Source organism: Mesoplodon densirostris, chromosome 7, assembly GCF_025265405.1.
Source record: "Mesoplodon densirostris isolate mMesDen1 chromosome 7, mMesDen1 primary haplotype, whole genome shotgun sequence".
NCBI classification, from domain to species: Eukaryota; Metazoa; Chordata; class Mammalia; order Artiodactyla; family Ziphiidae; genus Mesoplodon; species Mesoplodon densirostris.
The window spans coordinates 11,470,121-11,494,720 of record NC_082667.1 but is presented as its reverse complement, the minus strand read 5'-3'; the positions used below and the strand labels follow the sequence as shown (position 1 = coordinate 11,494,720).

At 40.7% G+C, this 24,600-nt stretch overlaps 1 protein-coding gene and 1 long non-coding RNA gene across 3 annotated transcripts in view; one reads left to right on the top strand and one right to left on the bottom strand.

The window, feature by feature from the left end:
• Positions 1-24,600, top strand: part of LOC132493667 (uncharacterized) — a 97,170-nt gene that overhangs the window by 27,953 nt on the left and 44,617 nt on the right. Inside the window, exons 2-4 of one of the 2 annotated variants that reach the window (XR_009533011.1) lie at positions 14,242-14,421; positions 16,492-16,688; positions 19,357-19,490. This is a non-coding gene — a long non-coding RNA (uncharacterized LOC132493667). The remainder of the gene's footprint in view (positions 1-14,241; positions 14,422-16,491; positions 16,689-19,356; positions 19,491-24,600) is intronic. The other variant, XR_009533010.1, reaches the window with a different exon arrangement.
• Positions 9,993-23,542, bottom strand: TCN1 (transcobalamin 1). Its single transcript, XM_060104408.1, has 9 exons — positions 23,431-23,542; positions 20,483-20,662; positions 19,320-19,460; positions 17,799-17,954; positions 16,335-16,522; positions 13,765-13,951; positions 12,273-12,459; positions 10,224-10,342; positions 9,993-10,054 (listed from the first exon to the last, which is right to left on the bottom strand). Exons 1-9 carry the CDS (start codon positions 23,540-23,542, stop codon positions 9,993-9,995), a joined length of 1,332 nt encoding a protein of 443 aa, XP_059960391.1.

Below are 24,600 nucleotides of genomic sequence, written 5' to 3'. Positions count from 1 at the left end.
CCGGCTCTTCTTGCTTTTTGCTCTGATGAAGCAGCTGCCGCGCTGTAAGCTGCCTTATGGAGGGGCCGGGGCAGCAAAGAACTGAGAGCAGCGTCCAGCCCACAGCCAGGGAGGAAGGAATCCCGCTAGGGGTCACGAGAATGAGCTTGAAAGCAGACCCTTCCTCAGCTGAGCTTTGAGATGTAAGCAGCCCCAGCCTATATCTTGATTGCAGCCTCATGAAAGACCATGAGCTAGAGGACCCAGGTAACCTGTCCCTGGATTCCTCACCCATAGAAACGGTGAGATAATAAGTGTTGTTGTTTTAAGCCATTAAGCTTTAGGGTGACTTGTTATACAGCGATATATCACTACTACACAGCATTTGGTGGGAGATGAAACCAGAAAAACAGTTTTGGTCTGCGTGGTAGAGAGCCTTGTATGCCATATGAAGGAGCAGAATAATTCCCCCACCTCCAAGACGTCCATATCCTAATGTCTGGAATCTGTGAATATGCTAAGTTACATGGTAAAGGTGAGACAGGCTGGGGCCTGGAACCCTTTGTGCAGTGCTGCAACGCTTGAACCTGGACAAACGTCTCCTTGAGCAACAAAATAGAAAGAAACTATAAGGGTCTAAAAATAACTTCATGAATGTGCAGTTGGGGCAAATTCTGGACAAAAAATACAGAAAGACCAAACAAGCTCAAGTGGCACCTCTGAAGAGCTGGGAGCAAAAGCAGGGGGTTGGGAGCAAAAGCAGGGTACTGTGCATGCCTCCTGTGCACGATACCGCCAAAGGGGTGGGCAGACCACCTAGCCACCCCGCCGGCCCGAGCCCCGGACACATCCCTACCTTCACCCCCACCTAAGGAACCAGCTTGCTCCTGCTCGGGGAGTGAGCTAGCAAGGGAACATGATACTTGTTCTTGCTCCCCCCTGCTGTAGCAGGGGTCCCAATAAAGCCTTGCCTGAATTTCTTGTCTGGCCTCTGATCCATTTCTACTGACTAAGGAGGCCAAAAACCCTGGTTGATAACAAAGGGAATTAAGGTCGTTATTAAACTGACTTTAAAATAGGAAGACTATTGTAGATTATCTCAATGGACCCAATATAATCACAGGGGTCCATAAGTGAAAGAGGGAGGCAGGAGACTTAGAGTCAGAGAAGGAGATGTGATGAAGGAAGCAGAGGTCAGCATGATACAACTGCTGGCCTTGAAGGCGGCGGGGCCATGAGCTTAGGAGCGCAGAATTCCTCCAGAAGCTGGAACACACAAGGAAATGGATTCTCTCCTAGAACCTCTTGAAGAACACAGCCCTTTCAACACTTTGATTTTAGCCCAGTGAGTCCCAGTTCACACTGCGGACCTCCAGAAGTGTAGGAGAATATATCTATCTTTGTTTTAAGCCAGTACATTTGTGGTAATTTGTTAGAGCAGCAGTAAGAATCTAATACAGGATTAGGAACCAGCATGGTGCCGACCTTGGGTTCCAGAGCCTGCTCATAACTGTCCTGAGATAACCCGTGCACACCTGGTGTGCCTGCTCTTTGAACATACACTTTCTTGTAAATTACCTTACAGCCATGGTTGCTTCAAGACTAATGTTGACACAGTTGTTTCCATTAGCAAATAACTTTCAGAACAGGAACCACAGAGGCTATACTTTCTTTTTTTTAAATTAAATTAAATTTATTTTTTTATACAGTAGGTTCTTATTAGTCATCCATTTTATGCACATCAGTGTATACATGTCAATCCCAATCTCCCAATTCATGCCACCACCACCCCCCACCCCCGACGCTTTCCCCCCTTGGTGTCCATATGTGTTTTCTCTACTTCTGTATCTCAATTTCTGCTCTACAAACTGGTTCAGCTGTACCATTTTCTAGGTTCCACATATATGTGTTAATATACGATATTTGTTTTTCTCCTTCTGACTTATTTCTCTCTGTATGACAGTCTCTAGATGCATCCACGTCTCTACAAATGACCCAATTTCGTTCCTTTTTATGGCTGAGTAATATTCCATTGTATATATGTACCACATCTTCTTTATCCATTCGTCTCTCTATGGGCATTAGGTTGCTTCCATGACCTGGCTATTGTAAACAGTGCTGCAATGAACATTGGGGTGCATGTGTCTTTTTGAATTATGGTTTTCTCTGGGTATAGGCCCAGTAGTGGGATTGCTGGGTCATAAGGTAATTCTATTTTTAGTTTTTTAAGGAACTGCCATACTGTTCTCCATAGTGGCTGTATCAATTTACATTCCAACCAACAGTGCAAGAGGGTTCCCTTTTCTCTACACCCTCTCCAGCATTTGTTGTTTGTAGGTGATCTGATGAAGCCCATTCTAACTGCTGTGAGGTGGTACCTCATTGTAGGTTTGATTTTCATTTCTCTAATAATTAGTGATGTTGAGCAGCTTTTCATGTGCTTCTTGGCCATCTGTATGTCTTCTTTGGAGAAATGTCTATTTAGGTCTTCTGCCCATTTTGGGATTGGGTTCTTTGTTTTTTTACTATTGAGCTGCATGAGCTGTTTACATATTTTGGAGATTAACCCTTTGTCCATTGATTCATTGGCAAATATTTTCTCCCATTCTGAGGGTTGTCTTTTTGTCTTGTTTATGGTTTCCTTTGCTGTGCAAAAGCTTTGAAGTTTCACTAGGTCCCATTTGTTTATTTTTGTTTTTATTTCCATTACTCTAGGAGATAGATCAAAAAATATCTTGCTGTGATTTATGTCAAAGAGTGTTCTTCCTATGTTTTCCTCTAAGAGTTTTATAGTGCCCGGTCTTACATTTAGGTCTCTAATCCATTTTGAGTTTATTTTAGTGTATGGTGTTAGGGAGTGTTCTAATTTCATTCTTTTACATGTAGCTGTCCAGTTTTCCCAGCACCACTTATTGAAGAGACTGTCTTTTCTTCATTGTATACCCTTGCCTCCTTTGTCATAGATCAGTTGACCATAGGTGCGTGAGTTTATCTCTGGGCTTTCTATCCTGTTCCATTGATCTATATTTCTGTTTTTGTGCCAGTACCATATTGTCTTGATTACTGTAGCTTTGTAGTGTAGTCTGAAGTCAGGGAGTCTGATTCCTCCAGCTCCATTTTTTTCCCTCAAGACTGCTTTGGCTATTCGGGGTCTTGTGTGTCTCCACACAAATTTTAAGATTTTCTGTTCTAGTTCTGTAAAAAATGCCATTGGTAATTTGATAAGGATTGCATTGAATCTGTAGATTGCTTTGGGTAGTATAGTCATTTTCACAATATTGATTCTTCCAGTCCAAGAACATGGTATGTCTCTCCATCTGTTGGTATTACCTTTAATTTCTTTCATCAGTGTCTTATCGTTTTCTGCATACAGGTCTTTTGTCTCCCTAGGTAGGTTTATTCCTCGGTATTTTATTCTTTCTGTTGCATTGGTAAATGGGAGTGTTTCCTTAATTTCTTTTTCAGATTTTTCATCATTAGTGTATAGGAATGCAAGAGATTTCTGTGCATTAATTTTGTATCCTGCTACTTTACCAAATTCATTGATTAGCTCTAGTAGTTTTCAGGTGGCATCTTTAGGATTCTTTATGTATGGTATCATGTCATCTGCAAACAGTGACAGCTTTACTTCTTCTTTTCCAGTTTGTATTCCTTTTATTTCTTTTTCTTCTCTGATTGCCGTGGCTAGGACTTCCAAAAGTATGTTGAATAATAGTGGTGAGAGTGGACATCCTTGTCTTGTTCCTGATCTTACAGGAAATGCTTTCAGTTTTTCACCATTGAGAATGATGTTTGCTGTGAGTTTGTTGTATATGGCCTTTATTATGTTGAGGTAGGTTCCCTCTATGCCCACTTTCTGGAGAGTTTTTATCATAAATGGGTGTTGAATTTTGTCAAAATCTTTTTCTGCATCTATTGAGAGGATCATATAGTTTTTCACCTTCAATTTGTTAATATGGTGTATCACATTGATTGATTTGCGTATATTGAAGAATCCTTGCATCCTTGGGATAAATCCCACTTGATCATGGTGTATGATCCTTTTAATGTGCTGTTGGATTCTGTTTGCTGGTATTTTGTTGAGGATTTTTGCATCTATATTCATCAGTGATATTGGTCTGTAATTTTCTTTTTTTGTAGTATCTTTGTCTGGTTTTGGTATCAGGGTGATGGTGGCCTCATACAATGAGTTTGGGCTTGTTCTTTCCTCTGCAATTTTTTGGAAGAGTTTGAGAAGGATGGGTATTAGCTCTTCTGTAAATGTTAGATAGAATTCATCTGTGAAGCCATCTGGTACTGGACTTTTGTTTGTTGGAAGATTTTTTTTTTTTTTTTTTTTTTCTTTTTGCGGTATGTGGGCCTCTCACTGTTGTGGCCTCTCCCGTTGCGGAGCACAGGCTCCAGACGCGCAGGCCCAGCGGCCATGGCTCACGGGCCCAGCCGCTCCGCGGCATATGGGATCCTCCCAGACCGGGGCACGAACCCGTATCCCCTGCATCGGCAGGCAGACTCTTAACCACTTGCGCCACCAGGGAGGCCCTGTTGGAAGATTTTTAATCACAGTTTCAATTTCATTACTTGTGATTGGTCTCTTCATATTTTCTATTTCTTCCTGGTTCAGTCTTGGAAGATTATACCTTTCTAAGAATTTGTCCATATCTTCCAGGTTGTCCATTTTATTGGCATAGTGTTGCTTGTAGTAGTCTCTTAGGATGCTTTGTATTTCTGTGGTGTCTGTTGTAACTTCTCCTTTTTCATTTCTAATTTTATTGATTTGAGTCCTCTCCCTCTTTTTCTTGATGAGTCTGGCTAATGGTTTATCAATTTTGTTTATCTTCTCAAAGAACCAGCTTTTAGTTTTATTGATCTTTGTTATTGTTTTGTTTCTATTTCATTTATTTCTGCTCTGATCTTTATGATTTCTTTCCTTCTGCTAACTTTGAGTTTTGTTTGTTCTTCTTTCTCTAGTTCCTGTAGGTGTAAAGTTGGATTGTTTGTTTGAGATTTTTCTTGTTTCTTGAGGTAGGCTTGTATATCTATAAACTTCCCTCTTAGAACTGCTTTTGCTGCATCCCATAGGTTTTGGATCATCGTGTTTTCGTTGTCATTTGTCTCTAGGTATTTTTTTATTTCCTCTTTGATTTCTTCAGTGATCTCATGGTTATTTAGTAATGTATTGTTTAGCCTCCATGTGTTTGTGTGTTTTTACCTTTATTTCCCCTGCAATTCATTTCTAATCTCATAGCGTTCTGGTCAGAAAAGATGCTTGATATGATTTCTATTTTCTTAAATTTACTGAGGCTTGATTTGTGACCCAAGATATGATCTATCCTAGAGAATGTTCCGTGTGCACTTGAGAAGAAAGTATAATTCGCTGTTTTTGGATGGAATGTCCTATAAATATCAATTACATCTATCTGGTCTGTTGTGTCATTTAAAGCTTGTGTTTCCTTTTTAATTTTCTGTTTGGATGATATGTCCATTGGTGTATGTTAAAGTCCCCTACTATTATTGTGTTATTGTCAATTTCCTCTTTTAGAGCTGTTAGCAGTTGCTATTGAGGCGCTCCTATGTTGGGTATATATATATTTATAATTGTTATATCTTCTTCTTGGATCAATCCCTTGATCATTATGTAGTGTCCTTCCTTGTCTCATGTAACATTCTTTATCTTAAAGTCTATTCTATCTGATATGAGTATTGCTACTCCAGCTTTCTTTTGATTTCCAGTTGCATGGAATCTCTTTTTCCATCCCCTTAATTTCAGTCTGTGTGTGTCCCTAGGTCTGAAGTGGGTCTCCTGTAGACAGCATATAGATGGGTCTTGTTTTTGTATCCATTCAGCAAGCTTGTGTCTTTTGGCTGGAGCATTTAATCCATTCACGTTTAAGGTAATTATCGATATGTATATTCCTATGACCATTTTCTTAGTTGTTTTGGGTTTGTTTTTGTAGGTCCTTTTCTTCTCTTGTGTTTCCCACTTAGAGAAGTTCCTTTAGCATTTGTTGTAGAGCTGGTTTGGTGGTGTTGAATTCTCTTAGCTTTTGCTTCTCTGTAAAGCTTTTGGTTTCTTCATTGAATCTGAATGATATCCTTGCTGGCTAGAGTAATCTTGGCTGTAGGTTCTTCCCTTTCATCACTTTAAGTATATCATGCCATGCCCTTCTGGCTTGTAGAGTTTCTGCTGAGAAGTCAGCTGTTAACCTTATGGGAGTCCCCTTGTATGTTATTTGTCATTTTTCCCTTGCTGCTTTCAATAATTTTTCTTTCTCTTTAATTTTTGCCAGTTTGATTACTATGTGTCTCGGCGTGTTTCTCCTTGGGTTTATCCTATATGGGACTCTCTGTGCTTCCTGGAGTTGGGTGGCTTTTTCCTTTCCTATGTTAGGGAAGTTTTCAACTATAATCTCTTCAAATATTTTCTTGGGTCCTTTCTCTCTCTCTTCTCCTCTGGGACCCCTATAATGCGAATGTCATTGCGTTTAATGTTGTCCCAGATGTCTCTTTGGCTGTCTTCATTTCTTTTCATTCTTTTTCCTTTATTCTGTTCCACAGCAGTGAATTCCACCATTCTGTCTTCCAGGTCACTTACCCGTTCTTCTGCCTCAGTTATTCTGCTATTGATTCCTTCTAGTGTAGTTTTCATTTCAGTTATTGTATTGTTCATCTCTGTTTGTTTGTTCTTTAATTCTTCTAGGTCCTTTTTAAACATTTCTTGCATCTTCTTGATCTTTGCCTCCATTCTTTTTCTGAGGTCCTGGATCATCTTCACTATCATTATTCTTAATTATTTTTCTGGAAGGTTGCCTATCTCCATTTCATTAGTTGTTTTTGTGGGGTTTTATCTTGTTCCTTCATCTGGTACATAGCCCTCTGCCTTTTCATCTTGTCTATCTTTCTGTGAATGTGGTTTTTGTTCCACAGGCTGCAGGATTGTAGTTCTTCTTGCTTCTGCTGTGTGCCCTCTGGTGGATGAGACTATCTAAGAGGGTTGTGGAAGTTTCCTGATGGGAGGGACTGGTGGTGGGTAGAGGTGGCTGTTGCTCTGGTGGACACAGCTCAGTAAAACTTTAATCCTCTTGACTGCTCATGGGTGGGGCTGGGTTCCCTCCCTGTTTGTTGTTTGGCCTGAGGCGACCCAACACTGGAGTCTAGCAGGGCTCTTTGGTGGAGCTAATGGTGGACTCTGGGAGGGCTCACGCCAAGGAGTACTTCCCAGAACTTCTGCTGCCAGTGTCCTTGTCCTTATGGTGAGGCACAGCTACCCCCCCGCCTCTGCAGAAGACCCTCCAACACTACCAGGTAGGTCTGGTTCAGCCTCCTATGGGGTCACTGCTCCTTCCCCTGGGTCCCAATGAACACACTACTTTGTGTGTGTCCTCCAAGAGTGGAGTCTCTGTTTCCCCCAGTCCTGTCAAAGTCCTGCAATCAAATCCCACTAAATTTCAAAGTCTGATTCTCTAGGAATTCCTCCTCCTGTTGCCAGACCCCCAGGTTCAGAAGCCTGATGTGGGGTTCAGAACCTTCACTCCGGTGGGTGGACTTCTGTGGTATAAATGTTCTCTAGTTTGTGAGTCATCCACCCAACAATTACAGGATTTGATTTTATTGTGATTGCGCCCCTCCTACCGTATCATTGCAGCTTCTCCTTTGTCTTTGGATGTCAGGTATCTTTTTTGGTGAGTTCCAGTGTCTTTCTGTTGATGATTGTTCAGCAGTTAGTTGTGATTCCGGTGTTCTCGAAAGAGGGAGTGAGAGCATGTCCTTCTACTCCGCCATCTTGAACCAATCTCCTCTATAGTTTCTTAAAGCATACGTTTTGATAGTCTTTGTTTAACTCTTGACTGGACTTATTGATTTATTTCCTTGTTTGTTTTTTCCTGTGCCTAATTTTCTGGTATCAAAGCACTGAGATTCTCTCTGGACATCTGAAAGGTTTATTTGTGTTGATTACTTCTTTGCAGGTGTAAGTTTCTCCCCTCAGACTCAGTCTAGGTTCTGACATAATCTCAAGCCATAGGATCTTCTCAGAATGCAGGTGTGGCCAGAGCTAGGTTTCACTGGCCAATGTTAGTGGAATGCTAAAGAAACGTTATTCCATTGACCTTCACGTCTGTTTCAGAGATTGAAGGCATTTCTATCAGACAACAGTGTTACTACCTTCTACTTAAAGACCATGGGCTGGGAGAAACTCATCTTTCTCTATCAGAAACGGAGGTTAGCAGTGCTAGAGGGGAGTGTTGGAAAACATAGTGGCATAAAGTGGGGTTTGATATTTAATCCAATCAGAATTAAATGAGAATTGAAAAGAAAATGACTTTAATGTTGTGATGGCATATTATTTGACTCCATGTTGGTATACCAATGAGATTAATTTCTTGTACCACATTTGGGAAAATAGGTCTAACACAGATTGGGTGCTTTACTGGTATTGACTGAATATTACAGAAAATGAGCTAGAATCGTTGAGAGAGAGTTAGGGATGTTGGAGAGACCTAGTCCAACTTTGTTAATTTGAGATTCAGTTTCATTGGTTATTTCAGGGGCAATATTTTCTGTTATTTTGACATATTTGTGTTTATATTTTTTGCTTGAGCTTCCTTTATGGACAACATTGACCGTATGTTCTGGTTTTCCCAGGATAGTCCCAGTTTTTAATCTGTTTTTTTTTCTGAGTATATTTATTAATAATGTTCACTTTCACTCTTAACAGAGTTATGGCTGGATGATAAACTGTATGGTCACACTGTGATGGACAGCATTCAATTTCACATAGATTGTATAGTCTACAAATAGATCTGACAGCTGGTACTGCATGCTCAGAGTACCATGGAGATCCCCCTGTCTCTAACTTAGCTTTCAAGATGTGACACAGACCCAAGAGGATGGAATCCCTTGCTGTGTAGTTGTGAAGGTATCTGTCACACCCGGTTAATGAAGGCCAGGGCAGAGCTGAACCTGAGAGTTGAAGATCAGTGCCAGAATGCAGTGTGTAGGAAGAGGGTTCAAACCCTGACTATGAATGCGTCAGGGTTGCTGGTGGAGGGGGAGAAGAGAAGAGTATCATGAAAACACAAGGAGCAATGAGGAAGACATTTTTGAAATAAGTTAACTAATTCTACCTAAAGGGCTCTTCCTTTTGGAGGTTATTTTAAATGGGTTACTTTATGCCTTATCTGAAGCACCTTTTGTCCTCCGGCTTCTTAAAGGCACTTCTGGTTCCTGACTGAATGTGCACATAGCTCAGGTACTCAGTAAAAGGTGTAACCCAGCTCATGCTAAGACATGATTCAACTTTTTTTTTTAAGTGAATCCTGCTGAAATGAACATTGGAGTCATTTGTTTTTACATGTGTATTTTGACGATATGACTATAAGGATGATTTTTATGGTGAAATGAAAGGAAAATAAATGTGGGAGAACAAGTGGGACCCCGGGGAGGCAGCTGGAGGAGGGGATGAAAGTGTTCCTCAAACTTTGTGGACTGACTTTTATGTGTAAACCTCACATTTCACCCTTTCTCCAGGGCAATATTTTTCTCTCTACCCACTGCCTGTATGAGGCCAATATGTCCACTCAGTTCCTCCCTTGCATCTGGGTCTCAGAGAGCTCAGTCTCCCTATGAAATTTCTCCTTGATCTCATTGGTTGCTGCTGCACCATTAGACCTAGAACTTTATCTCCATTTTCCCCAGTTGCCCAAGGTCAACCAGATAGTTAGCAGGGGAACCTTGAGTAGAACTCAGTTTATTAGACAAGTGGGTCTAATCTCTTTCACTTTGTTTCCTCCTGAGGTAGTCTTCTCTCTAATAGTAATTCTCTTTTGCTATGAAATTATTAGAACATGCTCTTTTTGTATAGTTGTTGATCTTTTATTGAACACGCAAAGAGAGAATTAGAGGTTATTGACTATGCTATTGGGATCGAGATAGGTGAAAAGGAAGGTGTAAGATCAATTTCCACGTGGAATCTCACTACAAAAGGGTTAGACCCAGCTGAGGATGGTTTGGGTTTATTAGTATGTGCTCCAACGAACCTCCAAATATTCTCCATTCTTGACAACATAACTCCCAGCTCCTGAAAAGGAAGAAGAAGAAGTGGGTCAAATGATTTGACCACCAAATCATCAGATAATGGGTATGGCTCTCCCAACTCCTTGGCACGTTCCCCGCCAAAGCTTACACCCTCACACCTCAGTGCTTTGGGCATCTCACTCTGTAGCGTTGTTTGTCATACTCTCCCTTACCTTGGCTCAGTGGTTGGCCATTGCTCAGAAGTTGCCAGTAGGTTCTGTCACTATTGCTGGCGCTTATGCCCTGAACAGAGGTGATGTAGGGCCCCCATAGGCTGTCCTCCATTTTGAAACTGTGGGGGACAGTGAGTGGGTTACAGGAACTTAGAATGGTCGAAGGCAACTCTCCATGGGCGTTTCTCAAACTTTAACATACCTAAGAATCACTTGAAGATGCTTCAAAATACACAGATCTCCTGGCCCTATCCCCAGATACCTTGATTCTGTTGGTCTGGGCTGGGACCAGGAATCTGCACATTTTATCAACATTCCAGGTCATTCTGATGCAGGCCCTCTACAATCCATGCAACATTAGATAAATGATTCCCCTGGTTTCTGCCCCTCCTTCCTGCCATAGTAGACACTTTGCCATCAACAATTTCGAATCTTCTACCCAAGACAGTAACTGAGGAAGACACTAAAGCAGTACAAGAAAGTGTTAATTGGTTGTCCTAGAGGCACTTAGGAAAGAGGAGCAGGAAAGGATAATTTAGTAATTCATACCTGTTTATTACACAGTGACACAGTCAGTGTCTTTTTCACATGTTTTACTCACATTTCTCTACCTTCCTGGGAACACTTGAAAGCAGGCTTTATAGTTATATATATACACATAGACATATATTTTCATATATATACGATTTTCTCTGTTGCATCTTACAGCATGTTATTAAACACAATAAGCTACTGTCAGTTAGGTTTAAGGAGCCAAATAAGCCATATTTTTCAGAGGCAAAGTCAATATCTTAATTTTAATATTTGAACTCTCTAGGTCAGGGAACCTTAATCTAGGAGTCCATGAACCTCCTGAAAGGTGGGGGAGGCATGGAAAAGCTTCTGGGCATTTGTAAAACCTCTGATTTCAATAACAAGTTTTGGGGACTTCCCTGCTGGTGCAGTGGTTAAGAATCTGCCTGCCAATGCAGAGGACACAGGTTCGATCCCTGGTCTGGGAAGATCCCACATGCCGCGGAGCAACTAAGTCCGTGTGTCACAGCTACTGAGCCTGTGCTCTAGAGCCCACGCGCCACGACTACTGAGCCTGTGCTCTAGAGCCCACGAGCCACAACTACTGAGCCTACATGCCACAGCTACTGAAGCCCGCGCACCTAAAGCCCATGCTCCACAACAAGAGAAGCCACTGCAATGAGAAGCCAGCGCACCACAACGAAGAGAAGCCCCCACTTGACGCAACTAGAGAAAGCCCGTATGCAGCAATGAAGACCCAACGCAGCCAAAAAAAAAAATTAATTAATTTAAAAAAACGCACATGTAAAAAAACATAAATGACAAGTTTTGCACTCACAGACTTAGAGAATGAACTTACGGTTACTAGGGGTAAAGGGTAAAGGGTAGTGGGGGTGGGAGATAGATTGGGAGTTTGGGATTGACATGTACACACTACTATATTTAAAATAGATAACCAACAAAGACCTACTGTATAGCACAGGGAACTCAGCTCAATATTCTGTAATAACCTAAATGGGAAAACAATATAAAAGAATGGACACTTTTATGGGTATAACTGAATCACTTTGCTGTACACCTGTAACTAACACATCATCGTTAATCAACTATACTCCAATATAAAATAAAAATTTTTTAAAATGACACATTTTGTGTGTATATTCCTTTTTCTGGGATGAGAATCCCACTCGTCTGACTTTCAAAGGGGTCAGTGATTCAAAAACAATTAAGAACCACTGTTCCAGACACGAAATGTCTGACTTAAGAGGTTCTATTTATTGAAGGAGTTTTACTGACAGAAGAGGGATCCCTGGTACTTATTTGTCTATTCAGTGAACAATAATCTAATACTTACTACATGCTAGAAGAGGAAAAATTTCACCTCCCTTTTTTTAACCCCGGCCTTGCGATGTTGGTGAACAGCAAAAGTACTGACTGAGAGGTGTTTTAAATGTACATTGTATTCAGGTGCAGATGTATTCTTGCTGAGTCATAATCACATTAAATTCCTTAACCTTAGGTTATGTACAGACATACCGAAATGCAGCCTCATTTTGTTTCTGAGCTGCCTTCATCACATCGAGGAAGACAGAACCCTTTCTCACGGTGACTTCGGTAGAATTGAAAATTTCATTGATTTGCACAGAGTAATTGACTGAAATATTCGAGGGTGAGAGAGTAGGTGTCACAGATACAGGCTCATCAGTGGAGATGTTGAATTTATCTGGCAGAGACAGAAAGGCAGAAAAGAATTATTATAAGGAATAATAAAAATGATGTTAGAGTCTGCACACCTCTCCAACCCCTATGCAACGATTCTTTCCCTTTATGCAGAGGAAGGTTTGTACAAGGAGCAAGGGTCAGCAATCGAGGGGCAGATCTCTCATATGACTAAAGCACAAATTAAAACCACATACTCACCAGCTTGTGCAGGCTTGTGCCTGCATCAATTTCCAGCTGTTTCAGCAATTCAATTGCCCCATCTACCATTTCCCACAGAGGCTCCTGATTTTTTTTTTTTTTGCTTTGGTGCAGCATACAATAATGCTCCCCACCCCCCCCCCTTTTTTTTTTTTGCCTTTTAATTTTTTTATTGAAGTGTAGTTGACATACAATATTATGTTAGTTTCAGGTGTAAAACAATGATTCGACATTTATATTCGTTACGAATTGATCACCATGGGAAGTCTAGTAACCATCTGTCACCATACAAAGTTATTACAATATTATTGACTATATTCTCTATGCTGTACTTTATATTCCCATGAATTATTTATTGTACAACAGGAAATTTATATTTCTTAGTGCCCTTCCCCTATTTTTTCCCAATCCCTGGCCTTTTTATTTCTTAACATTTATTGAAAACATTATTTGCCAGGCACTGTACTAATCATTTTACATGGATTTTCTCCTTCAGTCCTTACAAATACCTATGTTACATACTATTATCATTTGCATTTCTTATAGTAGAAAACGGAGGCTGAGAAGTTAAACATTTTGTCTGAGATCCCTAAACCTACATGTGCCTGAACCAGAAATGAACAAGATAGATAGAAGGAAAAATCTTCTTTCTTTGTACGTTGTTGCAAAATCAGTTGTTTGAATAATGATTCATGCTGCAATTTTCTTATAATACTGCCATATTCTTTCCACATTAATGTCTTATGTCTCTGAGGGACCACTCATTGAGCATAATGAAAAGTCAGAGACACCATACTTTTTAGGACAGGAATGATGCTCAGAAAATCTCTATCCAGCAGTCAGAAAACATCCCTTGGAGATAGACGTCCTTTAATGAACTCTACCTTGTTCATCAGTGTTTGAACCAAGAACAGTATCTACTACTCTGTTAAGGACAAATCCTCAGGTGGTTATGATCACATATGGAGGACTGAGTTCTGAGTTCTATCTGGGAACTGTTATGCTTTAGAGGTTTAACTGGTCACTTTTGGTCCCTGAGGAAACCTAAGTCTCACACACTTTGGGTGTTATGCTGAAAGGCAAAACAGTTTGCTCATTAGTGCTATACCTGGACTGCAGGCACAAGAACAGTTTTTGTTGACATCCAAGTAGGTCTTTCCCATCAGGGCAGGTAAGATCTGGGCTGCAGCAATTGGCAGATGGAATGCTCCCTGAAAAATGTTGTGAAGTACTGTGTGCAGAGTTTCTTGGCAATTCCCTTTATTTTTGTAATAGTTTGATGAGACAAACAGAGCCTAACGTGAGAGAGAGAGAGAGAGAGAGAGAGAGAGAGAGAGAATGAGAATAAATGAGAGAAACTTCACATAACGGGAAAGCCTGCATCTAACTAATTTAGTAAATCTTTATTGGACATTGACTACATAGGAACCACCTTAGACCACTAAAATACCTTTCCCACCATCAAGAAGCTTATAAGCTAGTTTGGGTGGGGAGGTGGGAATTGTTAAATCACACAAACTCTCATAGCGTCAATGAGAACAGACTTTCTCTACCGTATTTACTCTTTTTTTTTTTTTTTTGGCAGTACACGGGCCTCTCACTGTTGTGGCCTCTCCCGTTGTGGAGCACAGGCTCTGGACGCACAGGCTCAGCGGCCATGGCTCACAGGCCCAGCCACTCCGCAGCATGTGGGATCTTCCTGGACCGGGGCACAAACCCGTGTCCCCTGCATCGGCAGGTGGACTCTCAACCACTGTGCCACCAGGTAAGCCCCGTATTTACTCTTGTATCACTGATGCTGAAACAGTACTTGTCATATAGGAGGCAATCCATAAATAGTGTGAACAGATTCTTGTAAAGGAGTCCCTACGATGAATGCCCTAAGAGAAGCATCTAGCAGCATGGCCTTTCCAAAGAGGAAGAGCTCATAAACATTTAGCGAGACTGAAGAAAGGCTTGGTGGAGAAGGCAGTACTTGAATAGGCTTGGTGGTATGATGACATTTCAGTAGGTGACATGAGGAGGCAACAACCTGACCAAAGGGGATAAAGTAGGAGTGGCCAGAGCCTGGCCTGGCCACGATGAGAGTATCTGCGTTTTAGTAAAATCCCCAGAGGATTCCTCCTGGCTTAGGAGAACTGGTGTCGAGGGAACACTCAGGGCAATTGTGGAAGGACAGCCCGGAGAAGGAGGTTGGGACCAGATTGGTAGACTCTTGAATTTCACGGTGCGGTGTCTGCCATCATTTGCTTGACAGTGGGACGTCTAACAGGTTCTTGAACAGAAACTATCCAGGCAGCAGATATAAACTGGACTGAAGGGGCAGCATTACAGGGTAGGAAAAATTAAGAGGGTATTAGAGCGAGTAAGACAAGGACTAAAATGGACTAAACGTGAAGATGTTGCTCTGTGGTTTCTCAAGGAAGAACCATTCTCCTTTTCATTTTTTCTTGAAGACTCTTAAAGATAACCAAGTAGTCAACCAGCATTTGTGGGATATTAAAAAAAAAAAACCTCATCCTATTATATCTTCTCTTATAAACTGTCTGGTAGGTAAGCAGCTCTTGGTCCTGCTGTGAATGAATACCACCTGTAGGGTTTTTAAACAAGACCAAGGCCCATGTTCCACCCCTAAATTTCTGTATTAACTGGTTGGTGTGGAGTGTAAACATTAGTATTTTATAAAAGCTCCTCCAGGTGATTCAGATGTGCAGCCAGAATGGGAAACCACGGTTTTATATTAATTTCAAACTTATCAAGTGTGAACAGTAACAACAATATAAACACTCTTTATGATTGGACCCTTGCTTACATCATCAGCCTCATCTTGTAATTTTTCCCAAGCACCTTGTGCTGAACATTTTGATCTTCCTAAAATATGGAATGTTCTTTTGTGCCTTTGTCCTTTGTCCTTGCTTCTTCTCTCCCTTTGAAAGTCCTCTCACCCTGAGTCAGCCTAGCAGACCCAAATTCATACCAAAGACTCGGTGAAATCTTTTTTTTTTTTTCTATAAACCTTTCTTCATCTCCTCTTGTATCTACCTCTTAGAGTTGAGTAGATCAGTGAGTAAATGCAGGAATAAATTCTCAGTCTTCAAGGAACATATACAGGATAGTGTTGGCATTGAGTATGAGTTTTGAAACCAATTGTTTCAGTCCTATCCCGATCTGCATCGCTCTTTGGCTTTGTACTATTAGGCAAGTTACCGGTACTCCATGATTCACACTCATTGTTATTACTTCCTAGGAAATAGAGGTAATAATTCTTTCTTCACTGGGTGGTTGTGCATTAATGACTTAGTGTCAATAAATACCAGCTGCCACTACCACTTATTATTTCCATACCAGTAACCTAATTTGGGAGGTAAGGTGAAACGCCAAACAATGGTATATGGTGAAGTGTGAAACTGCATGTGATGAAACAACAAGATAGATTGTAGCAGGCTTTAGAATTTCTTAAATGTAGTCAGGAAGAGCTTCATAGAAGCATCAAATATGGAAAGGTAAAGGAGAGGAGAATACATTTCAGGCAGGGGAGGGGAATCACAGGAGTAGAATCAAAGTCAGTATAGGAAACAGAATGAATAATAAGTCTTTAGAAGGCCAGTAAGGGAGGATGAGGATGTTGCTTTCCTCCATGAATCCATTCTCTGTCTCCTGGTTTACGCTCTGACTTACCTGCATAGCTTCTCCTGTGCTGAATATGTTTCCAAAGAGACCATCATTTTTTGCAGACAGAATCTTATTTACCAGTGATGTTATATAAACATTGGTTTTGTTTAAATCCTTTATATCTGCTTCAATCTTCTCCTTTTCTATACTCCTCTTCACACAGGTTAGAGCAAGAACAGCCATTGCTCCAGTATCTGTCAGGAAGCAAAACACTGGTGATAGGGTGACTAACCATCCTGGTGCACCCTGGACTGAGTAGTTTCCTGGTATGTGGGACTTTCAGTACTAACAACAGGACAAATCTGGACAAACTGGGATGGTTGGTCATGCTCGTGAATGATGGGAGAGAAGAATTTCAAGGTACAGCAGTCATCCCTCTGGCACTAACCTCTCAAATATTGCAAGATTCCTTCCTTATGTTGAATAGCCATGTACCTTGTACTCAGAAGCTCACATCTTGGTCATAGAAACACATGGATTTGTAGGTGCAAACACATGAATGGTCTGCTTTTACATACTGGTTGTTCTCATCTTTTTTCTCATCTTTGCCATATTGGCAAAGAAATTGAGAAAAGCCAGGATAATACTCCAAACAAATATGTCTTTGTAAAGTTCCAAGGTTTCCATTAGACTGATTAAGAAATAGCGCTTGAGAGCAGTTTATTCAGTAAACCTACTTAATGGGGAGGAGGAGGCAAGAGATTAGAAGAATGGAGGATAAGGTATTTTTTTTCTGGCTTGTTACTTGGTTTCCTCCATGTTCTTTAGGCATGGTGCCTTCCCTCTCTCATAGAAGAAGGAGTGTAAGAAGCTCACTTTCTCCTTACTATCCTGAGACACTGAATGGTGGTTTTCTTTGAACTTCTTGGAGAAAAATGAGCTTGTGGATCTGGGCCCCTAGGGACTGAGCAACAACACCACTTGTCTAAAGGGGACTTCTTTTTGGATGTGTAAGCTGATCCAGTGGGAAATTTCTGGCCCTTCTCCATGGTGGATACACACTTTATTGATCAAAATATTGGGTCTGACCACTGGAGAGGTTGTATTATTCAAGTAATCCCGCACATCCAAATGGTCCCAGTAGATTAGAGAAAGATGCAGGGTTGAGATAAATGAATTCCACTGCATTCCCTTTCTCTAATATTTATACTTCCTAAGATGTCTTATCTGAAGAGTCTCATGATCTATCCTCATTTTAAAGATGGGAAAATTAAAGTCAAGAGTTAACATCCGTTGGTTACTCAAAGGAAAGTGTGAGTAGGAACCACGTCTTTCTACTATACTGCACATCTATAAAGAGGCTTAAATACTACTCAGTATCCATTCTTCTAAACAAAAATTCTCTTCTGAGGAGACTAGGGTAAAGAGGATAGAAAAGATTCAAGTACTTACTGGTAGAAAAATTCAAAGGGCAAGGCCTATTGGTGCCTATGTCCTTGAAACCAAGGGAATTGGGTTTAAATGACTCACCTACTGAGAACTGGCCACCAAAATAATAGTTTTTATTTTCAGGAGTGAAGTAAGGAATAACGTTGGTGATTGAGTAGTTCCCATTGAACAGACACAAGGCCAAGAGGGCCAGGCTGAGCTGGTAATAGTTAGTCAGCGGATTGTCTCTGTGTGTTTCTGGCAGAGAGAAAAGAAATGCCTTATTCACGGAAGTGGTACTGGAATAGTACATTTTAAACTTATTTCTACTTACTTTATCTCCATTTCTTTACATTTAAAGAGAGGTGAATAAGAGAGGGGAGATATTGCTCATAGAATCGGCAAACTTGAGAAATTTAAAGGTTCTTAAGGGCCACCAAATTCAACTCAACTCGTTTCATTTTATAATTGAGGAGATTCAGCACTAAAGGTATAAAAAGTACTCCTGGCAATCCCACTTCTAGGCATATACCCAGAAAAAAAACATAATTTGAAAAGATACATGCACCCCAATGTTCATTGCAGCACTATTTACAATAGCCAGGACATGGAAGCAACATAAATGTCCATCAGTGGAGGAATGGATAAAGATGTGGTACATATATACAATGGAATATTACTCAGCCATAAAAAAGAACAAAATAATGCCATTTGCAGCAACATGGATGAACCTAGAGATTGTCATACTGAGTGAAGTAAGTCAGACACAGAAAGACAACTGTCATATGATATCGCTTATATGTGGAATCCAAAAAAAAGGGTACAAATGAACTTATTTACAAAACAGAAGTAGAGTCACAGATGTAGAAAACAAACTTATGGCTACCAAGGAATAAGGGGGGGAGGGATAAATTGGGAGATTGGGACTGACATATACACAGCACTATATATAAAATAGATAACTAATAAGAACCTACTGTATAGCACAGGGCAATTCTCTGTAATGACCTATGTGGGAAAAAATCTAAAAAAGAGTGGATATATGTATATGTATAACTGATTCACTTTGCTGTACGCCTGAAATGAACCCAACATTGTAAATCAACTATACTCCAATAAAAATTTTTAAAAAATACTATCCTGATGTTCAGGTGGTTACATAGTTAGGACTAGAATGCACAAATATACCTCACTAGCAGCCGTGATGGTTAACCTATTTTTCCCAGTGATAAACTACTTTTTGCCATCTTTAACTCTTGTAATATTATAGAATCATATGTATATGCTTTGATACTTGTGACACAGTGTCTTGTATTGCTCAGCTATTTCTGGTGAAATTGTCTAAATGCCAAGCTTCTGGAGGACTAGAGAACTGTGACCTGTATGTTTGTGTGTTGGTGTGTGCATTCATCATCCTACGTAAGGTCAATGCTCAGTTGAACATATTGGAAAAGAAAACTCAAGATGCATGTTGAAAGAAGGAAGAAGGGAAAGTGATCTTCAAAGGTATAGTGGGATGAATGAAGTGAAGAGGAGATGGAAAAAGTAGGGGGAAACTTCATACAGTTCTGAATCAGTGGAGAAGACAAGGATGTCCAGGGTCTCTGAACATTTGATTCTCACCCATATTCTCAATTTCTGCTTTGAATTTCTCTCCTAGTTTGCTAACCAGACGAGCATCACGTATAAACACTTCATCAGAGTTATTACACGCTCCCAAAGCCAAGATAACCAAGGCAAGCTCTCCTGAGGTTATCTCTGACTCTGAAAAGAAAAGTATTCAAGTTAAACAAGGTACATGCTTATAATTTTTTTGGCCTCCTGTCTTCCTTGAGACTTATATTGCTTGTCACTCCTTTCTCCTGTTCTACTCTTTACTAATATTTTATTGTTCTCTTCTTTATCCCCAAAACAGCCTTTTCTAGCAGTACTGTATAAATGCAAGTGAGCTCTTAATCTTTCCCATGAAATTATGGGTTCTTTTTGGAATCATGTAATCCTTATAAAAATGAACAAAGAATAAAAATAGATAAATAATAAAGCCTTGGGATTGTCTCTCCTTGTGGGTGCCATCTTTCCTGGATAGGAATAATTGACTTGTATGTTCTGCCTTACAGAGTGTCCAAACTCTCAGGCTGCTCCTAATTCTCACAGTAATATTGTTAGGTAGGTAGGGGTGGTATATTTCCCCCTTATACTCATTAGAAAGCTAAAGCTCGATATTGAAAAGAAAGGCTCAAAGTGGAGTCTGGTCTCAAACCCAGTCCACATCTCTGTTGCTCTATGGTTGCCTCTCTACTGTCAGCTTTCTTGGTTGTGGTCCACACCCTCTCTGGTCATGAACTCAACTATATCATATAGCAGTCTTAATGGATGAGAGTCTATAATTTCTTTTGCTTTTCCTTGTAACTTCTTGAAGGAATATGATTTTTAGGGCTCAAAGAAGGAAGGCCTAGCTCTAGAGTAAGTGGCAGGGGATTGATGTTTTGAGGTACCTTTGTGTCATCTCAATTTTTTTTTGAATTTCATGTGAACTTCATCAAAAAAAAACCCCACTACATACTTGTGTTAGATTTTTTTTAAATTTAGGTAATATTGGTTTATAACATTAAATAAGTTTCATGTGTACGACATTTTATATCTACCCCTGTTCACCTCAAGTTTTCTACAGCTAACACTGATGTATCAGGGATGTTTTGGACACACAATTTTTAGAACTCACTGGAGATCATCTTTATAGATAGGTAAGTCTTTTCCTAACTCTTCCGGGGAATATAGGCACTCACCTCTCCTTTTCATATCTTCTTGAATTTGTTGAGTCAGCTGTTGTTCTAGCCTTTGGTTCTGAATCTGAACAAGTCTGAGGGTCAGCAGGATGTTGGCACTTTGGATTCCTTTGGCATAGTTTGAATTTACCATTGTGTTTACTAGAGGATTTAGATAGGAGCAGTTTTCTCTGCTTACCTCTGTGGCAAGGGAGGGAGGAAATAAGAAACACACACTCATGAAATATTAGGGCTAGGAACAGGGATGATATTAAAAGATTTAGTAACAGATATGGCACAGACATAGACCCTTCCAGTAGTCGCTGGCAGTGTTGCTGTAACAATACAAAGGTGGGTCTGGAGCCCCGCTCTGCCAGGTATTACTTTTTTGCCAACCAGCATGGAAGTGTTAACTATTTTAACAACTATTCAGCCTTACCATTGTGTCCTGGCAGAATATAAGTCCTGCCTGGTAGATCTAGTACCGTTACCTAATTTGAGGCCTAGGGAGGGTATCCTTAAAGAGACCTTGGTAATTGGAGCCTAGCCCAATCTACTTTCTAGATTCAGTTATTTCCTTCTCCATCTTCTAATTCACTTGGGTTAATGCTGAAGGGAAGAAGAGAGAAGAGAAAGAAGGCAAAAATTCTATGTGTCATTGGTGATTGAGCCTAAAGCTGCATTGTCTGATTGCCCAACTGGCCAGGCATCAAGATCATTATTCAGCGTTATGGACCCTTTAAACCTTCTGGTTTTAGCCTCGACGTGTCCAAATCCCAGGGGCAAGGATGGAGGGAGTCCCATTACATTGTGGAAATAAAAGGAGAATCCAGACCCCCAGGAACTGGAGGATAAGAAGAGTTAACTATCACTGAAAACATTTCTAAATATTCTATGACCATAATCTTAAGAAAATCCTACCCGGGCTTCCCTGGTGGCGCAGTGGTTGAGAGTCCGCCTGCCGATGCGGGGAACACAGGTTTGTGCCCCGGTCCTGGAAGATCCCACATGCCACGGAGCGGCTGGGCCCGTGAGCCGTGGCCACTGAGCCTGCGCGTCTGGAGCCTGTGCTCCGCAACGGGAGAGGCCACAGCAGTGAGAGGCCCGCGTACCGCAAAAAAAAAAAAAGAAAGAAAAGAAAATCCTCCCCATCTCCAGATTATCTCATGGGTTTGTGGAATAGTGAGAAGAATATGAACCCTGAGTTCAGGCAGACCTTGGCTGGATTATTTGCTCCTTAACTTATAACTGGGGATAAGTTACATAACTTTTTTTTTTTTTTGGTTGCATTGGGTCTTCGTTTCTGCACACGGGCTTTCTCTAGTTGCAGCGAGTGGGGGCTACTCTTTGTTGCGGCGCGCTGGCTTCTCACTGCAGTGGCTTCTCTTGTTGTGGAGCACGGGCTCTAGGCGCGCAGGCTTCAGTAGTTGTGCACGGGCTTAGTTGCTCCGTGGCATGTGGGGTCTTCCCAGACCAGGGCTCGAACCTGTGCCCCCTTCATTGGCAGGAGGATTCTCAACCACTGCGCCACCAGGGAAGTCCCAAGTTATGTAACTTGCTTGACTTCAGTTGAAATGGTGGATATTAACACCTACTCCATGGATACTGGACAAAAAAAACCCTCTAAGTAAACTATAAAATACTGTACATATTATTACCTCTAGCTCAACTCGAGTTTCTAAGGATCACTATACTTAGAGAGTCCAGGAAATGTTATTTTCCTTGTCCACCTTTCTTCACTTTAAAAGAGAGAGTCAGGAAGATCTGAATGGAGTGATTGTAGAAGGGTCATGGTTTGTTACAGGCACAACTGGACAATTGTGAGTCACCTCTGAGATTTCGTGGAAGCATCCAGTTCAGCAGATTTTCTGGCACTGAAATAGACTTTTTAGCTCCTGATCAACAGCTCAAATCAGCTTCCTTAACCACTAAAAACAAAGTTAATTATTGTGTACAATGAATGAAACTCCAAAGCCTCCATGGAGACCCCCTGTTCTTAGGATACAACAGAAGAAATGACAGGCCAAGAAGAACAATTAGAGGTGGCAGATTCGGAACTTTAGTGTTTCTGCTGTGGGATGGATCGCTTCTTGTGGGCTGTAGAGACCAGGAAGATGTAGCTGCAGCTGACACCACATTGTGGCACCATCTTTGGACTGGTTTGAAGCTCAGTTCCAGGGTAAAGACTTATAATAGAGAAATCATGCACCTGTGAGCTATACCGGACTTTAAGAAATCACCTGCTTCAACACCCTTCCCTGATTATCCTCCATTTATGGATGAAGCTAAAAAAATTCAGAAACATTGGATCATTTGGCTATTAAGGGGTCAGACTATACCTGAACCCAGTTTTTCTTTCTCTTAGTTAGTATTTTTGAAATAGAATCACATACTCTCTGGAGCCTACACCCAGAGGAGAGATGATGGGTTTCTACCCACGTTCTGTGGGGAAGAGTTGAAAAGAAGAAGATGTGTAGCTTGGAATATCTGAACTCAATAATGAAAAGAGAGCAGCCTTCGTTATTTGAAAGAGATTATTAACATTATTTTTTTCTTTGTAGTTAAACAAGGAGTTAACCTAAAACCAATAGGTTGAACTTCAGAAAAATAGATTGCATCTCAGAATCAAAAGATACTTTTCCATGATCTTGAATAATTTGAGTCATGAATTTTCTATCACTAAAAATGAACAAGAATAGACAGTTACTGGGCAGGCCCGTTGTGGTAGAAAGGATCTTAGCATAGGAAGAAGACTTAGGCAGGTTAATGTTGAATCTATGATCCCTCTTAAAACAACGTACATTGTGGAACTTTCCTCACCATCTCCTGCCACCCTTTCCATTACTCATAGAGCCCAACAGCATACAGAATTGGAATAGGGTCTTTTCTCAGGTAACTCTACACAAAGCTCCCTGTCAATAGCCTTCAGACTATCATGCTAGAGCAATTTTAGGTCAAACCATACTCACCACAGATCTGGCATAGTTGACTTGGAATAAGAGAAAACAATAGCAACCCCAGTAGGTGCAGCTGGTGTGATGGTCTCATCTCTCCAACAGTGTACAGGAATGGTGAGGACATGGCTGGCTATTTACTGGGTGATGGACAGAAGGTAGTGAGAGCTGCTCCTTCAGTTTGCCTCAGTCTCTTTCACTCAAGCAAATATTGAGTAATGTCAGGAGGTGTGGTCAAGTGTGTTTGTCCAAATAACGTAATAAACCAGGAAGAAGACTTGAAAGGTATAGTCAGGGAGAATGAGGAAATAATTTTTCTTTGTTTCCTATCCCAAAACTTTAGGATTCATATTCCCTACTTGCCTTCAGCCCAATGAGAATAAATTATGTGAATGACTGTTTTCAGTAATGTTCTCTCTTTCCCATTCCCCTTTGGTTGTATTTTATTTATGTCTCCTGAGAGATTAGATTTGATGGGGGCAAGGGCTTACAACATATAAAAATGGAAGTAGAAGTTGGAAGTCTGAAGTTGGAACAGGCAGGATGGGGGAGCCTGGCACATGGGAAGGTCTTTGGCATAGTGTTTTTTTTTAATTTATTATTATTTTTTTATTTTAAGCATAGTGGTTTTTGACCTATGATTTTTTCCTTAGATGCCCTGAGAGTTTTCTAGCCCAGGAGGAAAACCATAGAGATATACATCAAATGTGGATTTTGGGTGTGCCAGGAAGGATGCTACATGCAACATGTAGGAAATATTGTCTATCATAGTTCTTCCAAAAACTATTAGAGCATACTCTGTTTGGCTTTACAATGTTTGCTCTGGGTCAGCCAGATGGTGGAATAGGAGGTCTCTCATATATAACCCCACAGCAATAGTAATCTTTGCAGCCATCCATGGACCAAAGTTCCTATGTAGAAACTATGGGTTCCAGGTAGGAGGTTGTACAACGCCAGTGGAGCCATCAAGGAGGACTGTATTGAGAAAGCAAACCAAAGGAAACAGACTTGTGTTCACAAAGAAGCAGGCAAATGTGACACCAGCAAATGAAACTAATAAGTAGACCTAACAGACATGTACAAAAAACATAGGGAAGAAGCTCCTTGACATTTGTCTTGGCAATGATTTTTTTTTGGATATGAAACTGAGAGCATAAACAGCAAAAGCAAAAATAACAAACGGGA

What these genes read in the sequence shown, in the direction of transcription:
- TCN1 (XM_060104408.1), bottom strand. Translation starts at nt 23,542, where the DNA reads ATGTCCTCACCATTCCTGTACACTGTTGGAGAGATGAGACCATCACAC. An exon ending in GCACAGGAGAAGCTATGCAG is followed by an intron (nt 13,952 to 16,334) that starts GTAAGTCAGAGC and finishes CTCTCACGTTAG; the next exon opens with GCTCTGTTTGTCTCATCAAA. An exon ending in TTCTTGTGCCTGCAGTCCAG is followed by an intron (nt 12,460 to 13,764) that starts GTATAGCACTAA and finishes TGTCTCTGCCAG; the next exon opens with ATAAATTCAACATCTCCACT.